The sequence below is a fragment of the Diachasma alloeum genome, unplaced genomic scaffold (genome assembly GCF_001412515.2).
Source record: "Diachasma alloeum isolate Michigan unplaced genomic scaffold, Dall2.0 Dall_scaffold_00183, whole genome shotgun sequence".
NCBI lineage: Eukaryota > Metazoa > Arthropoda > Insecta > Hymenoptera > Braconidae > Diachasma > Diachasma alloeum.
This window is the reverse complement of record NW_021680349.1, coordinates 1464947-1486502: the sequence shown is the minus strand read 5'-3', so window position 1 is coordinate 1486502 and position 21556 is coordinate 1464947. Positions and strand designations below refer to the sequence as shown.

The following is a 21556-nucleotide window of genomic DNA, read 5'->3' as shown; positions in this document are numbered from 1 at the left end:
GTCTTAATTTCTGATAACGAAAAAAAAAGATATCGTCCGTTGATGGTCAACGGAGTCCGGCCGACCCGAGAGTCGCGTCCGTACTGATTGGGACGTTCCTGGATTAAATAGTATGTAGAGTACCGAAACGCCCGACGCTCGGGAGAGCTTTCCAACAGTTCGAGTGCGCCGGTTGGAGGGTTGTAGGGAAGTCTCATCCAGGCGATGAGGTGGGAAAAAGATGGAATAACGTTATTCTCACTCTTTCCTCCCTCCTCATCTGTCCTCTCGGTTTTCCTTGGTTGTGAGATGCTATCCATCTCTATTCATCCCAGCCTCCCAAGGCTCACCCAACTTGAAACGGTTTTTCCAACTGTGGAGGGAGGGGAGAGGCATTGGTGGAGGTGGTTTGTGCTTTGCGCATTTACACATGCGCGCAAATGACATTTTGCCATTATTTTTGCCGAGACAATCACGACAGCATGATTTTTCTAGCCCATTTTTTTTTCTTGTCGATAAGTGCAATCGATGGGGATGAATTTGAGGATGAAGGTGGAGAATTTGGGGGACTGGGGGGGAATAACGAGGACTTGAGGATTTGAGTAAACTCGGGGAGAGGAAGGACTTCGGGTAATTCGAGTGCATTTGGCGACGAATGGGGGAATTGAGATTTTTCTTGATTTTTACGAAATGTACTGCGGCTGGGGATAATCTTGGGGAGGCCTCGGGGTGGTGTTACCTCGGTGATTTGGAATTTATGATTTTAATGGTGATTTTACGATTTTTTAATTTATTTACTGCGGTTTTCGGGAGTTCTGTCGGAAATTTCAAAACGCTGGCAGCTTTTAAATGAGAATAATGAGAGGAAATGGCTTTTATAGTTCACAGGGGTAATGGAGATTGAAATGTTTCATTCAGCACAGAATGGGCATTAAGAGGTGCTTCTTGTGAGCTCAGTAATCATTTTTAATTTCTTAGTATGAAAAAAAAGGTCTTCATGACTATAATGAAGTCATTCTCGTAGAAAAGTTAGTATTTTAGCAAATTTTCACGAAAATATCGCTTTTTCAACCCAAAATAATGTAACGTCTGCTGACAATTGCTGAATTTTCAACATTTTTTCGTCTCCACGCTTCTCAGAAAGAAATGACGCACAACTCACATGTTAAATAAAATAAGATTTAGTGTTTTGGAATTAGTTGTGAACATCTTAGAAAGATCAATAAAGATTTCTCAAACTGCTAGAAATATTCTAGAGATTTGACGAGGCAAAAACGTAGACAATTTTTAAAAATTCGTTTTGATCAGTAATTCGAGAAGAATAATGAAAAAAAATCCATCTTGTTCACTTCACAATGATAATGGAGATTTAAATGTTTCATTTATCTTAGAATGGACATTAAAAAGTGATCCATATGACCTCAATAATTATTCTTTATTATCTTCTATGAAAAAAAAGATCCTCATGACTATAATGAAGTCATTCTCGTAAAAATGTCAATAGTCTCAGCAAAGTTTCACGAAAATATTGCTTTTTCAACACAAAATAATGTAATTTTTACAATGATTATTACATCCCTGAAAAACAGGTTTTTCTTACGATTGTCCCCAAGTTTTCCATAGATAACGTTTATAATATTCTCCAGCTATTAAAAAAACGGGGGTTATGGGTCACCCTGAACTCGATTTTTCCACCTTTTAAGAGAAAACGGTTCTTACGATATTCTTAAAAAAACGAATCAGTGGTAGATTGCTAAATTCTGAATATAGTGAATTTGTTGTAAAATTTTCTAGCACATAGTTTCTGCGATATTCAACTCCAAAAAATGGAAATCTCGGGAAATCATTTCTTATTCGCTTCAAACAATCAATTAACAATTCATCAACAACATATTGGGATAGAAAAACTCAATAACTTATGAGAATGCAATAAATCAAGTAATTTAGAATGTTTTCCGGAAATCCGCAGGGACTAACTTTTGAGTGATATTATCTTGAGATATAACATAAATATTTCTCTCTCCGCGTTTCTCAAAGAGAAATGACCCACAACTCGATAATCAAACTCATTATTTTGTAATATAATTCTGCCACTAATTCCCTTTCCAACATTTTGCATCCCAGAAATGTGAAATAATCCCAAGAATACATGAATGGCACTCACCTTATCGGAGTCTGTAGTGTTAGTGGAACCAAAAGAGGCCAGCGAATTTCTATCGAGATTCTCAACACTGTCATCCAATGAAGCACACTCCTCGAGATCCCTGCTAGATCTCTGACTCGAGCTTTTCTTAGCCGGGCTCTTTGGCATACTGAGACTGAAGTACGTCTCCTGTATGACTTCCCTCAGCCTCTTAACCCACAGTTGTTTAGCCTCAAGTGAGTTTGCCCTGAGAACAATTCTGGTGTCACTGGTGGGTGCACGTCCAGTCCAAACGGCAAATTTACACTCGTCTCCCTCGATATGCTCAGTAACACCGAGTTCAGAGGTCATCAAACGACTCTTGTAGAGATATTTAGCAGCCTTGCCAGCTGAATCCTTGACTTCCTTGCTGAAGAGAAGATAAAGCTCAAAAAGAAAGACATGACGATCCTTTCCCTTTCGTATGAGCAACTTGGGATCCCAAACAGTGAACGAATCCTGCAGTACAACATCACCAAGTGTATCCAGACGTACATCGCAGCCCTCCAGTAGACTAAGGTGTAAGGCATCATTAGCTTTTTTAGGCACATTCAGCATAACTTCAAGACCATCCTTAATCTCCCCCTGTCCCTCCTGACAATGCGTCTGCAGATCTTTGAGTAACAGCTGATACTTGGTAATTCTCTGAACAGGTTTTATGAGATAAGCAGCTATGGGATGCTCAACCCTATGTTTCTTCTGTAAATCCTCAAACCATGGACTACCATGGTCAATCAATAACTGCTGGCTCTCTGGTTTATTTTTACAATAAGTCACGTACATATCGAATTTAGCTGCCCACGTTACGAAACAGTGGCCAACATCCTCCGGCATTGTCTCGTATTTCTCCAATTCACGTAAAAATGTGTCACTATGAAACTGATATATCTCCTCCATATTACTGAATATTATTGTTTCCTTATTCTGCAAGCCCAATGGCACTTTCCCCTTGCCATTTCGTGTTTCCTCGAGAAAATAACGTATACAAGTCTCAAGATCCTTAACATAAGTTCTCTCAGTCTGCAGCAATTCAGCCATGATAAACTCCTTACGTCTAGCTGATCGTCTCTTCTCCTCATTGAGCTCCTTCAAATCCTTTCCCTTGATCTTGTCCTCAAGCAGTGGATCAGAATTTCTGTCAATAGACAACTCCTTCTGTCCCTCATCCGACTGTATACCCAAGTCATCCTCAATTTGACTCTTGTAACAATCCATTCGCATGCTGAATGCCTTGTACCTCTGATCAACTTCCCCCACAGACTGTTTAATCTCCGTAGCATGAGCATGCCCCTTTTCCATAAGATTATCAGCAAGTTGTATCAGTAATTTGACCCGCTCTCGCATCTCCTTGGCAGCTCCCTTGAATTCATTGTGCTCTTGCAACAACTGTTCATTCTCGATTCTATTTTTTCCCACATTTGTGTGAGTTGCTAAATAAGATTCACCAGTCTCATGAATCCACTCAAGTGCCTGCTTAGCACTGCGTTCGTACAAAACATACTGATGACACTGATCCAATCTCTTCTTCCTCTGTGTCCAGTACTCAAGTACTTTGTTCTCCTTACTCAATAATTCTTCGAGAATACTTTTAACTTTGTTCTCAGAGCCAGCTGTACCAGGCTGATAGCTGTAAAATTGTAGACTACGGTTAGTGTATTTGAGGAATGTCTCAGCTGTACGACGAACGAGTGTGCAAGCCTTCAGGAATGCCTCCTTCTGCTCCTGATGTTTACCAACAAGTGTTGGTACTTGTCCCCCCTTATCACCACCTGAACACCAGTCCTCATCTCTCCTGTACTCACGCTCCAAACTGTCCAGAACAGATCTCACCTGTTCAGCTGTTTTGTAAAAATTAATACTAGCTGTTACGAGTTTGTGTCTCTCCTCGGCGCACGTCACCAACTGTTGCCATCGTTTTGTCACATCCTCAGCGACATCCCTGATGCTCTTTGGATCGTAATGATTGGCACTGACCAGTGCATCAGCTCTGTGCTTCACCTGTACAGCTGATGTGTGGGTCTTCTCAATGGCAACCTGAAATTGCTCGTGCTCCAAGCGCAATTGCTCGGCATCAGGCAAATTTTCAGGGACTCTGAGGGACGCCAGCAGCATGGCTTCACCATTTCTGATCCAATTAGCAACGTGTTGAGCGTCGTTTTGGAGTTGAACGAGTTGTGCTGCCTGTTCCAAACGAATTCTACGGATTTCGGCGAGATCCTCGGCGTCCATTTCACGCTCGTTTAGGAACTCCAGGAGTACTTGGACACGGGCACTTGCTGTGTGCTGGCCATCCGCCATTATGCAGACACCAGCTTGCTCCAGGACTTGAGCTAGTTCCTGGCCCTGCTGGAGTACCTGGGAGGGAGAAGGCAAATTCAAGTCAGTTTTCACATGTGTCAGGGCAGGGGTAAAATTACCGTTTGTTTTGGGAATTGGCAGGCATTATTTCCTATCGTTATTTGGGGTGAAACCACTTCTATCTTGTTGTAAAGTGAGTCTTAGTTTTGGGTTCAGTCATTTTTTTTGCATTTTCTATCATTTAATTTCAGATTTTCTCGGAAGAGGGAGAGTGGGGATAAATGGTATCCAAGTACTCAATAAAGTGATGAAACTTATATCAATTTGGAACTGTTTGAAATGAACCGAATAATCGTGCAGTTGTCTGTAATTTTTTTAATGAAATAAAGATTAAATTTAGAAGATTTTGCCATTTTTTCTGGTTGAATATGGTTACTAAATAGCTCGTGGTCAGTTTTTACCGTTGCGTCTCTGTAGCAAAGAGTGTCGAGAGACTGTTGTTGAACATTTAATTAACTGCAAAAAAGAGCCATCATATTTCTCGTTCAATCGCTCAATATGGCAATAATTAAACAATTGATGAGTGGACGAATTTCTGAAATTAATGAATAGAACATTTATAATCTAAAAATGGCCTCTTGACATTTTCCTCGGAATTAATCATTATTTATATCTTAACGTGGATAATTGCATGTTTTTTGAGCACTTATCCAACTGCAAAAAAGAATCGTCACATTTTTCTTTCAATCACATCAATGTGAAGATGATTGAACAATTATTGAGTTGCATAGTGACTGAAGATAACAAATAGAACATCTCTAATCTATTACTAATTGTTAAATTTTCCCATTCATGGAGGATTTAACAACAAAATGGCCAAAGAATTTTTTTTGAAGATTTCATTAGCTAGAAAAATTGTTTCTTGCCATTTCCCTCCGCAATCATGTTAAATTAACCGGTTATTTTGTCCGTTGCATCCTCACCTGATAGGCTATGTTCTGCATATGGGCAACTCCGTCGTTGTGAACACGTAGGAGTTGCTCGGGGGAGCCTTCCCTCGGGGGTGCCCGCAGCTCCTGCGCCCACATTTCAAGCTGGCCACTCGTCTCCAGTGCATCCCTCTCGAATATTCTCAGACGAAGGCACAATTCCAGTCGCAATTTACGAGTCGCCCAGAGCTCCTCGAGCTCGTGACGAACCACTGCCAGTCTGTCCAGTGCTGCCTCCACTGCACTGACGGAACCTGTGGTGTCGCCCTCGGGGCAGTCCTCCCTCAGCTCCTCCAAAAGGACTTCTCCCTCCTTTATGGTCTCGGAGCAACCCTTCAGGCATCTGCCTCGGTGTTGTGCACATTTGTCGAGGAGACCCTCAGCTGTTTCCAGATTCTCGGCCACTTCGTCCTGCTGGAGCTCCTGGCGTAGCTCGTCCACCCAGGAACTGAGGTTCTTCTCGTGATCGTAGAAGGCAACTGCTAGGTCCAGTTTACAGCGACGTTGCTCGACACGAGCTTTGAAGCTCTCCACGTGCGCCTGGAGCTCACGAGCCACTGCGTATATCTCGTCTGGGGCGCATTCACCAGTTTGAGCTAGTTCTTGAGCTGCTGTTAAGAGCTTTTCGGCGTTTGTGTAGGTGTTCTGGGGAAAGACAGATTTTCGGTGAGAATAAGAGCATTTTTTTCACGTCTTTTTGGACATTTGTTCAGGTGAAAAACAGAAATTTTGACATTTCTCAGTTAGAAGAATTGTCTCTTGATATTTTCCCCCACAATTAATCATTCTTTACATCTTGTTGGGTGCTGATTTATTCTACGAGATTCTACGATATATTTTTCCCAGAAAAATTACGAGAACACAGGGAACTGATCTACTTATGCCTACAAGACATCGATACAATTATGAATAGACAGTGTGAACTATTCACGTGATAATTGGATTACGATTCAACAGCCAAGTGGCAAAACAGGATAAGTCAACTTAGTTTGAAGGTGACTTCCTGATCAATATCTCTGAATCCAACGGAAATAGACATGAGGACGTGTTCTATACATCGAATTCATCTTCACAAAAAGGTTTCTATGCGAGAAACCATTAATCATCCCAGTGAACTTGACTTGCATCTTCATTTCCATCAGTGATCGACTTTGATTTTGCTGTTTCATTTTCTTTTCAATTAATCCATTGACAAAATCTTCGCCCGTCAAAACTTCTAAATCATTTCCATTCTAATGAATGGAAAATTATTATTCTCATCAGTACTCCCAAGAATAAAAAAAAGTTTACAAAAACAAATTTAATAACAATTTTTTTTTTTCTTGAATTGTGCGACACAGTTGTTTTTTTTACTATTTCATTTTGCCCCACCCCTCCCCTATGTAATTAAACATTTAAATTAATTAATTTGGCTGAATAAATTTTACTCTATGAAAATGGCTCTATACTGTTGGGTCTATAAACAATAAATAAATAAATTTTTACTCATCTATGATTCATTACCTGCGCAACATTCTCGAAATGCTCATGACTCTTCTGGTAGACCCTCGCCTTCTGCAGATTTCTCCCCACTCCCGTATTTTTTCGAATAAAAACTTCTCCATGATTCGTCAACCAATCCAGCACTTGCTTCACATCCTCTTGGAACAATCTGCACGTGTAATTAATCCAGAAATGTGACAAGACGTACAATAAGAAGACAAGACGTATGAAGAGGCATGTAAATGACTGATGAGACACAAAAGGCATTACGAATAATTAAAACCCATACCTCAAAGCCAACCGCTGGTGCAATTTAACTTTTCGGTTGAGCCAGCGGGCCTCGAGAGCTCTGTGATGCCCTAAAATCTGATGTATGACAGCAAGCACGTGTGACGCACCCTCGCTGTAATCCGCAGCTGGATTTCCACTCATACCACCACGATTATCCATTGTGTGCCCATCCTGCTGATTCTGACCGAATAGGCACACAATTCAAATCAATGTCATTTTGCATTAATCAAGAGATAAATTGAAATTAAAAAACGAGAAATATAGATATTTACATACTCAATTGGGATATTTCCTATAATTTTATTTCAATGCAAAACTTATGAAATTAATTGTTCAGAGTTTGAGAAATTGCATACACTGGAAACCCCATAATTTTATCGTTTCGTTAGTTTAATAAAAATTATCAACAATTTTTTCAGACTGGGGATAATGCCATTCAAGGTCATCTGAGCATTTTGAAATTATCATTTTCAAATCCTTTTTTTACGAGAAAAAAAATTGCAAAGCCCACTTTGAATTTACGCATAATTTGACATGAATAATCGAATAAAAGGAGATACAAAATTTAGGAAACATTCCTACTGTCAATAAGAATGTTTTTCATATTTTTTTATGAGGGGTTTGTTGAAATGAATTCTTCATGAAAATTGTTGATAAAAATTTTCAAAAATTCTTGCAGACAGGAGATAATGCCATTCAAGGTCATCTGTGCATTTTTAAATTAATTGCTCACAGTATAAGAAGCTCGACACCCCAGATATCCCACAATTTCCTCATTTCGTTAATTTAATGAGGCTCATAAAAAATGTCGCAAAAAAACTTGCCGAGTTTTCCTTCAAATAAAAATACAATTTGACGCGAATAATCAAACGAAAATATTTCAGGAAATATCCCTCTCATATTGATAGTCTACCATGCATTAATCGCGAGAGATAATACCAAAATTTTGAATAATCAACATACGTTTGCCGGATTATTGATTAGAGTATCATGCAGCGTGCAAATACGACTGATTAAAAAAAAAGGAAAAAAATATGTACAATACAAATGAGGATAGACGTATGGACATACGTGTTTTCGGTTGGAGTGGTCAATCCCCTGTGGTTGATTACAAACTTGGACAAGATGATCCAGTTGATAAAGAAGCTTCTTACTGGTACTGTGTACCTAAACATCGATACAAGCCAAAAAAAGCGTTCACGTGAGAATAACAAACCTTCACCGAATTAATATATGAACGAACAATGTACAAAATGTTATATCGAATAACGTCACGGTGAAAAATAATAACTGAGATGAATTAATGAATCCTGTAAAATAAATCAATGTTAATGTCATCGAAAGTACCCAGACCCCCAAGCCAGTAGTACCTGCTAGAAATAATAGTGAATATCAGTAATAAAATTAGTGTTCGTACATAGTCGAGTGTCTCTCCACTGGCACTGGTAACACTTGAGCTGTGACAGACCTGCAGCATCTTTCCCAATCCACTCAATAATGCTTGATACGCGTTGTAAACCTGCCAAATATTTCGTCACTGAGCTCTGTCTGACAGATCAATAGATCGGGTATCACCTCTAAATATTACAGGGCTTGAAATTTAACGGGTCATTTTATCGTGAATAAATATTACGTGGACAAGTTGTTTTATGTTCCATCAAATTTCAATTCATATATGAGTTTATGGGATTTTGATTTCGTGTGGGACGAGGAAGCATTGTTTATCAATATTACGTTTTTAGTTGAACATGAACACAAAATCTGACGGTTTTAACTTGATTTTCCATTCTGAACCCTTAGGAAACATTTCAGAAGTTTTGAAAAAATTAGAAATTAAATTTTGGAGAAGGATTTATGAAATAATGGGGTGATTATAATTTGTGAAGATTACGATCTCCCTTCATTAATTGTTTATAAACAAACAATTTTTAAACCTAAATATCGTTGTTTTTGAATCGTAACAAATCGTAACAATCCATGCTAAAAAAATTAGGTGCCCAATGTTCACTTAAAAAATGATTTTCCTAATAATCTAATTTGAATGAAGCTAAATATCCATATTTATTTAAAAATTCTTCTCATGCAGTTCAATTTCCAAATGTAAAGATTGAAAATTAAAAAAACTGGAAACAGTGCTCTATTATCCTGAACTGTGGCTCCAGAATGAGTTATGTTCGATTTTGAAGGAAATATCCTTCTTTCATTAATCTTTTGTAAACAATCAATTTTTAAACCTAAATATCATTGTTTTGAATCCTAACAAATTTTTCGCTTTTTGTAATTTCACGAGAAATTCATTCCATGCTAAAAAAAGTTTCCGAAGTTCAAGTCACTTAAAAAATCGATTCTCCCAATAATCGAAAATTCATCTCATGCAGTTCAATTACCAAATGTGTTGATTGGAATAAAAAAAGAGAACAGAACTCTAATCCCCTTAACTGCAGCTCCGGAATAACTTCACACGTTCTCTTTCCAACAAATTATCCAAAAACAATTCCCACTGTATTATTCAGAGGTGAAGTAACCAACTGGCACATCCTCATCCCCAAAAAATTGAAAAAAAAACCCCAAAAAGCAATAACCAAAAATTACCTCAGTGTACATCTGACACATAGCCTCGTACAGCGTGTGATGTTGCCTGATATGTTGCTCCAGCATTTGAATATCGTTTGGTAGATTCGTTGACTCACACGCCTGACTCCACCCATGAACACTGTCGACATACTGTTCAGCCTTATGATGAAACTGCACACTGAGCTTGAGAACACTAGTTCTCTCCCTCAAAGCGGCATCAAACTCCAGCCAGGCGCGCTCAAGGCGGCTAGCAACAACCCTGATGTGTCCAGCGGCATAATGCTCCCTCAATTGTTCAGCCATGGCCCCAATAGTCTGAATATTCTTAGCATAAACACTCCTGGAAGTGGTGTCAAAATGTTTGTGCTGCTCCTGCAGTTCCTCAGCAAGTTGATAAGACCTCCCAATCTCCACGTAATTCCCCAGAAAGCCCTGACGACTGTGATATATCCAATCAAACATCTTCTCGCAGTCCTGCTCGAAGAGTCTCAGTTGAAAGCACTGATCCAATTTTTCCCTCTTGATGTGCCAGTGCTGCAGGAGTTTCTGCTGCATAGCATCAAGCAGATCAACACGACTTATAACCAACTGTGCAAGACACCTGCCATCAGGATCACTCCCCCCAGAGGCGCCAGACTCAATGCTCCCCCCCTCACCAGAGCCCAATCCCAAAGTATTGCTGTAACGCTGCAACAATCTCTGGCCCTCAGACCTCATTCCCTCCACTGGCACCTCCATTATCTTCTTTCTAATCTTGTTGTGAAGTTCAAGGCCATGTCTAGCTCCAGCCACGTCATCAGCAAAATCATTTCTACCGAGATCCTCCTGCAATTCCTCGAGACGATCCAACAATTCTGTTGCTTGCCAAGTGAAATGCTCAACTGCACATCGCGTTTTAATCCATTTACCGTGATCGTACTGCAACGATCCATCCAGATCCACTGTCAACTGCGACGGATCGATCACCTTTGTCAGTGCCTCCAGGCTTATTGTATTTATCTGAAATGCATCAGAGAGATATCGATGATGATTAAACTCCACTCAACCGCGCTTTCACTGGCTATTTTCTGCTTTAAAAGTTGTCAGGGAATATATTGGAAAAATGTAACGTCTAAGCTTTGGAGTATTTTCATTCCAGGCGGTCCACTGGGAGAAAAATATCGCAGTTTCTACGAAATATGTTATTGGATGCATGCTCTTTGGCATGGAAATAGAATTTCAGTGTTTTAACGTTCTAATTCTTCATTTCAAGAGGGGATTACTGAGGGAGCGTGAATAACGGAATATTCCTTCGAGGCATTATTTCATTCAAAATATGTTATTGAATGCGAGTCCGTTGATGTCCCCTGCAGTAAGGTTTCAGATCGAGGGGACGTGTTGGATTCAAATAACTATTAAAATTCGATGAAATATTCAGGGAATACGAAGGAATGTGTGATCGATGGAGGCCTCATTATATCGAATCATAAGTCACATGTTTGGAGCCCTTACAAAAGTTAGTCCCTATGGGGTTTCGTAAAAAATTCTAAATGACTTGAGTTATTGCATTCTCATCAGTTATTGAGTTTTTCTATTTTAATGTGTTGTTGATGCAGACAGCAATAACTGTTTGAATCAAATGAAAAATTATTTGTCAAGTATTTTTTTGAATCAAATAAGAAATGCATCAATGCAACAGCATCAATAGCTGGGGACTATTATAAACATTATCTATCAAAAACATGGGGACGATCTTATATAAAAAGAAGATGTCACGCGTTTATTGCTAAGTGTGTGAAAGAGAAATCGCATACATGACGATGCTCAATTGAAGTTTTCATAGATTTCGACGATTTTTTCGAGGACTTTTAACAGAAGTTTCGATAGATTTCTATAGAAAATCCTTCGGTTTCTAATGCAAGTTTTCATGGCTTTCGCCGTATCTTCTATTGGTTCTCGATGGAAATTTCCATCCCTTTGCAATGAAAAAAATCATGAATTTTCAATAAAAGTTTTCATCGCTTCCCACGAATTTCTCCTTGGTAATACTATAGAAATTCGTATACGTGAAGAAACGCATTGATTCCAACCAACTTAAATAATAACGGGATGAATCATGAAAAATCTACCGAATTGTCTTCGATCTCGTCTTGAGAAAATCGTGTTTTCAAGGGATATACCTTAATCATGCAATCGACTCAAAGTGACGACATGATCCGTATCGCAAGTGGATTGTTTTATTGGCCCCAATGAAGCTGAAACAAGCGAAAGATTCGACAGCAGAAGATTTGTCTTAGGCGAATCTAGGGGTATACAAATGTTTTTGAGTAATGTACAAATTCTTTCGCACTTAAAAAACATTTGTACACATGATTATTTGACTCTCCTACACTTAAATATCCCCTAAATTGAATTTTCCGCTGACGAATATTCCGCTAGATTCAGCTTCATTTGGCCCTATTGAAAGCCCTGAGCGTTTGAGTCAAAAACTAATCCGTCCGTTTTGCAACATTTTCCTCCCAGTGTGGTACACTATTAAAAATCAGCGGTATTTTTTTCCCTCTATTCTCTGAGGTATAGGCACATTGTTGGATGCAATTGTGTAGAATAGAGTACTTGTGCCAAAGTAGGACAGTGTCGACTTGCGCCAAGTCCTATCTTCTATTCACTGATACACAAACACAGAGTCACGTATCTGCATTCGAGCTGGGCTATTCCCTATTGATTGTTCCCATTTAGAAAAAAAAGGGCAAAAGTGTGAGGGGAAAAAACTACAAACAACTCACCTCGAAGTTGCATTTTTTCGGTATAGACAGTGATATTCTCTGTTTCTGCCAAAAATTCTCGGGTTTTATGATGAATGCAACGTAGATTGAGCGATGAAAGTGCTCCTGAAGGACCTTTAATATCTGATGAACCGAGTCGCACGTGGCACCACGCATATCAATAATCACAGTGAAACGTAGACTTCTTGTCTCGTCATTTGGTACTGCCAGTAGGTATTGCAATAATTTACAGTAGTCCTCGGATTTGGCTCTCTCTCGTCTAGCTGTCGTTGGAAATATGAGGACAGGTCCACCACGACGATCACGACCACCAGGTAGAATGGCAAGACGTTCCTCCAGCAGTGGCTGGAGCTCTTTAGCTCCAGTTCCATCCATTTTACACTAGTACTAAATAATCAAACTATCTGGAAAAAAAAAATAGAGATTCGATTCACCGAATGAATCGGGGGGAAATCATATATCCGATGTATTTTCGCAATAACTGGCGGTGCATTGTCGGGATATCGCGTGCCCTCATCTTGCAAATCAATCTCTGACCGTGAAAAGAGGGAGAAGAGGGAAAAAAAAAAGAGTGGCTGAGATATATGACGTCGAGGCCACGCTTTAGTGGCTCTCGCACACACGTCAAATTAGAGTAGACAAAAGTGGTGTGATGGGGAGAAAAAAGGGAATTCCTTTCTTCCCTCGGCTTCTGGGAAGTGTCTGAAGGACAACTGATACCCTCGATTGTCAAAATTGCCCCTCCCCGCCACAGCTCGCCGCACAGACGATAGCCCGACGGGCCACATACACCAGACTCTTGCCATTTACTTTGGTTCGGGTTGTACATAATATACTGAGTTAAATGTAACTGCGTGAGACGAGTAATCAAACCGGCTTACCTGTGTTACCCCCGAGATGGAGACGCCAATAATCTCATGTTACACGGTTAATGGGGCTATGAGTACTTGAATAACACTGTTACAATGTACACCGCACATATTGTTTGGCCCATTCGACGGTGGGCTAAAGTCATTCGTGTAACGCGAGAGTATTTTCTTCTGCCATCTTTTCTACTATGCGGGCTCAATGGTACTGTTAGCCACTGGCGGCCCCTCTAGCACCCCGCTTACGGAAGAGACCGTGGGTGAGCATAATGAGAAATAAATTCTTGGGGAATCTGGTTTATCGGTGTGTGGTAAGTGCGGAGGACTGATTAGGGTGCGCGGTAGTGTATCGGCCAAGTAATTCATGGGTTGACGTTATTGGCTTCCGGATGGCTTCCGGATGGCACGTTTGGTTTCAGCATTGCGCCGACGTTTCGCAAACATTGCAGTCTGCATCTTCAGGGCTATGAACTCCGATTCTGAGCTCCGATGTCTGGGGGTTGTCTTTATGTCTTCCCCTGTGATGGTGAGGGATGGGGAGGGGGGGGGGGGTCAGCCAATCGTATGTTTTTAATTGACCAGCTGATCAATTACAAATCATGTGATTATAATCCTCGCCTTAGGCTCGGATTATAAAGTCACATTCGTCGGATAATACTTTTATCGCCTTATGACGTAAGATACTATTTTTCGGTAGGTGACGGTTAAATCTGTATTTTCTAACAATTCTGATGCCAATGAAACTCCTAAAGGCGCGACAAATGTCGAAATGAAAATTTTTTCACCCGGAACCATAGGGTCAGATGAAAACTGATAATTTTTTTTTTCACCGGGGGCCAAAGTGTCAGATCTTGGATTTTTTCGGGGGGAAAGTCGGTCAAAGAGTCACGAGGGCCGACTTTCCCCCTCTGAAAAATTTTTTTTCAGATTTTCAAAGGGTCAGATTTTCCGTTTTCCCAGGGGGAAAGTCGACTTTCGCCAAAATCGAATTCTTTAGCCGGGTGAACGTTGATTCCAACTATTTAAGCGACGGGCTATTCAGAACTCTCAAAAGTGTGGAAAAAGTGAAAACTGAAAAAGTTTTTTTTTCAGATTTTCAAACGGTCAGAGTTTACGTTTTCCCAGGGGGAAAGTCGACTTTCGCCAAAATCGAATTCTTTAGCCGGGTGAACGTTGATTCCAACTATTTAAGCGACGGGCTATTCAGAACTCTCAAAAGTGTGGAAAAAGTGAAAACTGAAAAAGTTTTTTTTTCAGATTTTCAAACGGTCAGAGTTTACGTTTTCCCAGGGGGAAAGTCGACTTTCGCCAAAATCGAATTCTTTAGCCGGGTGAACGTTGATTCCAACTATTTAAGCGCCGGGCTAGTCAAAACTGTCAAAAGTATGTGAAAAAAGTGAAAACTGAGAAACTGTTTANCGGATCTTGGATTTTTCCGGGGGGAAAGTCGGTCCAAGGGTCACAAGGGCTTTGTCAGATCTTGGATTTTTCGCCAAAATCGAATTTCTTAGCCGGGTGAACGTTGATTCCAACTATTTAAGCGCCGGGCTATTCAGAACTGTCAAAAGTATGTGGAAAAAGTGAAAACTGAGAAACCGTTTTTTTTGGCCCCAGCCAAAGGGTCAGATTTTCGGGTTTTCCGGGGCAAGTGGATTTTCGCCAAAATCGAATTTTTTAGCCGGGTGAACGTTGATTCCAACTATTTAAGCGCCGGGCTAGTCAGAACTGTCAAAAGTATGTGGAAAAAGTGAAAACTGAGAAACCGTTTTTTTTGGCCCTAGCCAAAGGGTCAGATTTTCGGGTTTTCCGGGGCAAGTGGATTTTCGCCAAAATCGAATTTTTTAGCCGGGTGAACGTTGATTCCAACTATTTAAGCGACGGGCTATTCAGAACTATCAAAAGTATGTGGAAAAAGTGAAAAATGAAAAAAAAAATTTTTCACCGGAGGCCAAAGTGTCGGATCTTGGATTTTTCCGGGGGGAAAGTCGGTCCAAGGGTCACAAGGGTCAAAGTGTCAGATCTTGGATTTTTCGCCAAAATCGAATTTTTTAGCCGGGTGAACGTTGATTCCAACTATTTAAGCGACGGGCTATTCAGAACTATCAAAAGTATGTGGAAAAAGTGAAAAATGAAAAAAAAAATTTTTCACCGGAGGCCAAAGTGTCGGATCTTGGATTTTTCCGGGGGGAAAGTCGGTCCAAGGGTCACAAGGGTCAAAGTGTCAGATCTTGGATTTTTCGCCAAAATCGAATTTTTTAGCCGGGTGAACGTTGATTCCAACTATTTAAGCGACGGGCTATTCAGAACTATCAAAAGTATGTGGAAAAAGTGAAAAATGAAAAAAAAAATTTTTCACCGGAGGCCAAAGTGTCGGATCTTGGATTTTTCCGGGGGGAAAGTCGGTCCAAGGGTCACAAGGGTCAAAGTGTCAGATCTTGGATTTTTCGCCAAAATCGAATTTTTTAGCCGGGTGAACGTTGATTCCAACTATTTAAGCGACGGGCTATTCAGAACTCTCAAAAGTAAGTGCAAAACGTGAAAACTGAAAAAGTTTTTTTTTGTATTTTCAGGGAAACCTGAAACTTTATGTTTTTTTTGCCACTAAATTGCATTCAATGTCACTGGTTTGACAATTAGTAGTCAATTGTCCATGAAATTTCACTTTTTTCTAAAAATGTAAGCACCGTCCTGCACAGCTAATAACTTTGAATTTTTCGCGAATTTTCTGCAAAGACGAGCTTCTGGCAAAGCATTCACTTACTTTTCGCTTCCGTGTAAATACTATTCTGTTCGTATTTTCAATCAATCAACATTAGTATTCGATGAAAAAAAAGAGAAATTTTGTCAACTTGATCCAAAACATCGATGTTTGGAAAATTGATTGATCAGTCGTTGAGAATCGATTAATTGACAAACATCGCTCACCCCTAATAACAAGTCATGCCGTTCTCGATCGAATTCAAACGATTTAAACGGATGAGCGCCATACGTTCTGCGTCTCAAAGACTGCGCAGTGGTACTCGAGCTAGGAGTGGGGGATCTCTAGTACTCGCATCTGCCATCTCTCTTGACGTTTCTCTCAATACTACATAACTTAAATAAAACCCACCCTCGATGCTAATTAATCAAAACGATAATTGTATCGATGTGAATTGACATCAGGCAGTTTATTAGTTCGAAGAGGCATCAAGCAACGTCATCTCAAATAGCTCTGTGAAAGTTGACGGATTAATACGTCTTATTTTATCGTCCGGGTGAGTAACTGCGATTTATTCATTGTCGACAGTCTTTTCTTTATGCCTTGTAATTTACGCATTGTTACGCGAGTACTGTTATGCTTCTTCAAATGTGTTCGCTCATCACTATCATTTTTGTTGTATTCATTCTCTCGACAATGAACGAAAGGACAGGATTGGGTACTGGGTTTCATACTTGTTTGGGGGAATTGTTTTTCTGTCAAGTAGGTTAGAGTCACCTCCTCCTATTGTTCAGTAAGAAAATACAAAAATTAAACAAGTACTCATGTGGTCGCTGAACATTCCTGACACATTCTTGAGGAATTGAACCCATTCCTTACAAAGCATTTTCAATTATTTTCAGAGATTTATTTTTCTATTTTATTCCCAAGATTGTTTGCTCATTGAATTTCTTAAATGCTTTATGATTAGTTTTGTGATTATTTCGTTAATGAGTTATTATTAGTATTTTTTAGGAAAAAGTCTCGAGAGATGTCGAGAACTGTCGATCGAATTTTTTCCTGTTTTGTTATTAATTCAGATTGTACTCTTTGAGGTATTCCACGTCGATATTTGTATGTGTCTCTAGTGTTGATTATGATTTGCTTTTGGGAGAATCATTCCTGACACATTCTTGAAGAATTGAACCCATTGTTTACATTTTCAACGCATTTTCAATTATTTTAGAAATTTGTTTCTATTTTATTCCCAAGATTGTTGTCTCATTGAATTTCTTAAATGCTTTATGATTATTTTTACTATTATTTCGTTAATGAGTGATTTTTTAGGAAAAAGTTGAGAGAAATGTCGAGAACTGGCGATAGAATTTTTTCCTGTTTCCTTATTAATTCAGATTTTATTGCTTGAGGTATTCAACGTCGAAATTGGAATGTATCGCTAGTGTTGATGATGATTTTCTTTTGGGAGAGTCAATAATCGAAATTTTGTTTTCGAATATTTTAGAATTATCAATATGCCACTGCTGTACAGTGTCGTTGCACGTGGCCCCACAGTACTGGCCAAGTATGCCTCGTGCTCGGGGAACTTCGAGGAAGTGACTGAGCAAATTCTGTCGAAAATACCACCCCAAGATGACAAACTCACGTACTCCCAAGGACCTTACCTCTTTCACTACATCTGTGAGGACAGGATTATCTACATGTGCATTTCAGACGATGTGAGAATTTTTCCTGTTGGGGATATTCAAATAACATGTTGGGAAAAATTACTTCGAAACATTGTCTTCTTATGCATAAACCTTATTTTTTTCGGCATGGATTTGATTTTTTGTAAATTCGATTTTGACTATTAGCCAGTTTTCAATGAATATCTCGAAATCTAGGGGAGATAGCAAAATTTTTGCCATAACCTTTTTTGTAGTCCTTAATTCGCTCTACAAAAAAAGTCATTACAAAAATTTTGCTATCTCCCTTAGTTTCCGAGATATTCATTAAAAATTGACCAACAGTCAAAATCTACTTCAACCGCCTAAACAAACAATAAAAACATCAATCGTTTAATAATCTACGATCCAATGAGTCCAAAAAGATAGCTCTGATCTTCAACTACAAATATTGATGAAGATTCTAACGAAGAATAAATTGTAAAAGCTCTTGAACACCTTTAAGAACTTTATTCTAAATAATCTATGATTGCTACAAGTTTTATTCATTCTCCTCAGGACTTTCAACGATCGCGAGCTTTTTTGTTTCTGAACGAGATCAAGAGGAGATTTCAAGCTAGCTATGGACCTGGTGCACAGGCTGCCCTGGCCTACGCCATGAACACTGAATTCTCAAGAGTATTAGCCAATGAAATGGTAAAACGCCATAAACAGATGAGAATTACAAATTGTTGATGAAAATCGTCGAATTGAGATTTATTGATGATTATTTTTCTGCAGAGACACTACAGCGAATCAAAGGACATCGACACTCTGTCAAAAGTACACGGAGAATTGGATGAATTGAAAGACATCATGGTCAGGAATATTGATAACATCGCAATGAGAGGAGAACGATTGGAGTTGCTTGTTAATAAGACTGAAAATTTGACTGCCAGTGTAAGTAGAAGTATTCAAACCCAAAATATTGATTCAAGTCGACTGAATCAGAACAATTCCATCAATTCTGGTCATTACTGAGCCGATAAAAATGAGTACACAATGAAATGAAATAACTTATGTAATATTTTGAGATACAACTTTGGATAATATGATGAAATTGACGGGAAATATTGAATTTTTTCCAGCTCTAAATTTTTCTCATAAAAATTTCACTATGTATTCTTAAAATGAATTCCGTTGACGGGTATATTTTATTCAATCCATCAATATTTGATAAAGTGATGGATGTTTTTATGAAATATATTCATTCCATCAGTTGAACGCTTTAATAAACGAAGAAATAAATTATTTATGATTCTTTGCAGTCTGTAACATTCAGAAAGACCAGCAGGAACTTGGCAAGATCTCTGTTCTGGAAAAACATAAAAATCTACGCAATCGTTGGTGCTGTTCTAATAGTCGTCGTCTACTTCATCGTTTCCATGTTCTGTGGGGGTCTGGCCTGGCAAAAATGCGTTGGAAACTGATAAGAATGGAGAAAAATTCCATCAAAACGGGGAAAATTGGGAGAGACAACATTTGTGATACAGCTATTGGATATATTCAGTGCTCCAGACGTTTATTAACTCATAAGGACTGTATATATTGTATACGTACTCATTATCGCATCATTTAACCGACATTATTAACGATCCAGTAGATATGACAATTTGATAACACGTCCAGATGATAATAATTATGTGTAACACTTGTGTTTTGAAGGCTCAACATTTGCCTGACATTTATTATTCTTTGGGGAGGTGCAGAATTATTGGAATGTAATGGCTAGAGGTGAAAAGTTATGTATTTTTAATTATTGTGAAATAAAAAAGATGGTCAAAATCGTTGTCTTTTTATTGAGCAGAACTGGGGAAAACTAGAGATGAATCCAAAGATTAGTATAAAGTGTTTTGAAAATATTTGGAGTTTAGAAGATTCGGAATTCATTGAATTAATTCATTAAAAACTCCAGAATATATTCGAATTTTCTTGATTTCTATTAATTTTCATAGAATAATTGCACTAAAATTTAGTTTCCATTGATTTTTTAATAAAGTCCGAGGTTCCCATGACGAAAAAAACTTTAGCAGTGAAAAATATTTAAATCAGACCTCTGATTAATTTTATTAACCCAAGAAGAATATTCTTGATTTTTTTCTTTCATTTTATTATTTATGACAATGTATATCTAAATTCGAAGTAAAACTTCGCAAACGCTGTTTTTTACAATAAAGAAAATGATGGAAAGCTGATAATTATAAAACGGTCAGATGACCTTGAATGACGTCACACCTCTGGTCTGTTAACGCAAACTCTCGTCGAATTTCTGTCTTGAGAAATGAAATCAGTGCGATCGAGAGAAATGAAGTTGAGTGGTCTTGGCATCAATTAAAGCATTATTTGGAACAATATCATAGATAAATGGGGTGAAAAATTACGATGATTAACCTCACTTTATTCATGACAATGAAACGGAAGTGGCGCCTCGTAGTGAGTCAGCTACGAACTGTAGAGAGGTGTGACGTCATTATTCCTTCCCTCCGAGAATTTTTGATGAGTGTTATTGAATTAACGGAATAATAAAATTGTAGAATTCCTGACGTACTGTGTGGATGAAAAACGAAAAATTTCCGTGAAAAGTAGTTCATTTACTCAGTAATTTCCCATGATTATAAAATTTTCAGTGACTTAGCAGGGGGGGAGGGGAATATATTCGAATTTTCCATAAAAATCCCGTGTTATTGTTATGGGGCGAAACAAAGCGCTTAGGGATGTTTCAGAATTGAGATAGTGCTGCAATTTTGAGAGGATTTTTTAAAACTTATTTCGAGTCTTTTGAGGCGGCACATAAAAAATTTCGGAACGGGTATCCTAACGGAAAAAAATATCGTGAAAACAATAAATACTTGAAGATTGACGATTCTTCTACGCGATTTGCCCAGAAGAATCGTCAATCTTTAAGTATTCATCTGCGACAAAAACATATTTAAGAATAAGAACATTTTAAAGCATGACTTGAGAAGCCTGGGCGAATTAAGCGATTGGAGAAAAATCACTAGTCTCAAGTAACTATCTGCAGCATATGAGAGCTGTTTTTCTCAGTACAAGAATAACATTCGCCAAAATCCTCAGCAAGACTACTATTCTACTCGCTTCACCCCCCGGAATATCCCAAATTGTTCCCTCCAATTGCCTTTCCAACCGCCTCAGCCCCAGGTCCTCCGCAAACTTCGGGATTCCTCTCGCCCTCACCCAGAATTTCCCTTTCCCTCCGCCGCCCCTCCACCCTCCCGCCGCGAAAGAGCGAAAAAAACCTCGTGGGAGAGGGGGGATCCCAGCGGCGCTGGCGTCGCGACGCCCGGGTCATTCCAGCCTCGGTGCTCTCGGGATGTCGATGACTCGCGTGGCGCGCCGCCCTTCGGGGGTGCGAATACCTCTCTTCTCTCTCACGTATACGATTGATCCGGTGAACGAGGCTGTTGAATTTTCGGGCGTGGAGCGAAAATTACATGTTGCATTCTCAAATTAATTAAACATCCTCCATTAAAATCCCCCCGCCAAAAAAAATAAAATAAAATAAATTCCCATTCCGTCACTGGGAAGAGAATCGGTGTGGGTGATTGGTCAATCTCGCAAAGGGGGGATAGAATGAATCAGGACAACAGAGTGTGTATGTACACACAAATGCCGGCTCAGACACTCGAACGTCATTGTACTAGTGGGGTTGTACTACACTACTTTTACTACCATTGAATCCCACCGGGCGGGTGAGGGGGTGTGGGGGTGCGT

General features: G+C 39.2%; 2 protein-coding genes across 4 annotated transcripts in view; one reads left to right on the top strand and one right to left on the bottom strand.

The window, feature by feature from the left end:
• Positions 1 to 13625, bottom strand: part of LOC107047355 (triple functional domain protein) — a 35379-nt gene extending 21754 nt beyond the window's left edge. For all 3 annotated transcript variants that reach the window (XM_015270121.1, XM_015270128.1, XM_015270124.1), the window contains exons 1-8: positions 13442 to 13625; positions 12561 to 12964; positions 9814 to 10794; positions 8293 to 8388; positions 7220 to 7401; positions 6952 to 7099; positions 5443 to 6093; positions 2144 to 4516 (exon numbers count right to left, since the gene is read on the bottom strand). In XM_015270121.1, the coding sequence (XP_015125607.1) occupies positions 2144 to 4516; positions 5443 to 6093; positions 6952 to 7099; positions 7220 to 7401; positions 8293 to 8388; positions 9814 to 10794; positions 12561 to 12935 (4806 nt within the window). In that variant the 5' untranslated portion in view covers positions 12936 to 12964; positions 13442 to 13625. The remainder of the gene's footprint in view (positions 1 to 2143; positions 4517 to 5442; positions 6094 to 6951; positions 7100 to 7219; positions 7402 to 8292; positions 8389 to 9813; positions 10795 to 12560; positions 12965 to 13441) is intronic.
• A 2836-nt stretch (positions 13626 to 16461) lies between these two features.
• LOC107046955 (vesicle-associated membrane protein 7) lies at positions 16462 to 19609 on the top strand. Its single transcript, XM_015269681.1, has 5 exons — positions 16462 to 16680; positions 17626 to 17839; positions 18344 to 18481; positions 18566 to 18724; positions 19093 to 19609. The coding sequence occupies exons 2-5, from the start codon at positions 17636 to 17638 to the stop codon at positions 19252 to 19254; spliced, it is 663 nt and encodes a 220-aa protein (XP_015125167.1). The 5' UTR covers positions 16462 to 16680; positions 17626 to 17635; the 3' UTR covers positions 19255 to 19609.
• Positions 19610 to 21556: the final 1947 nt, after the last annotated feature.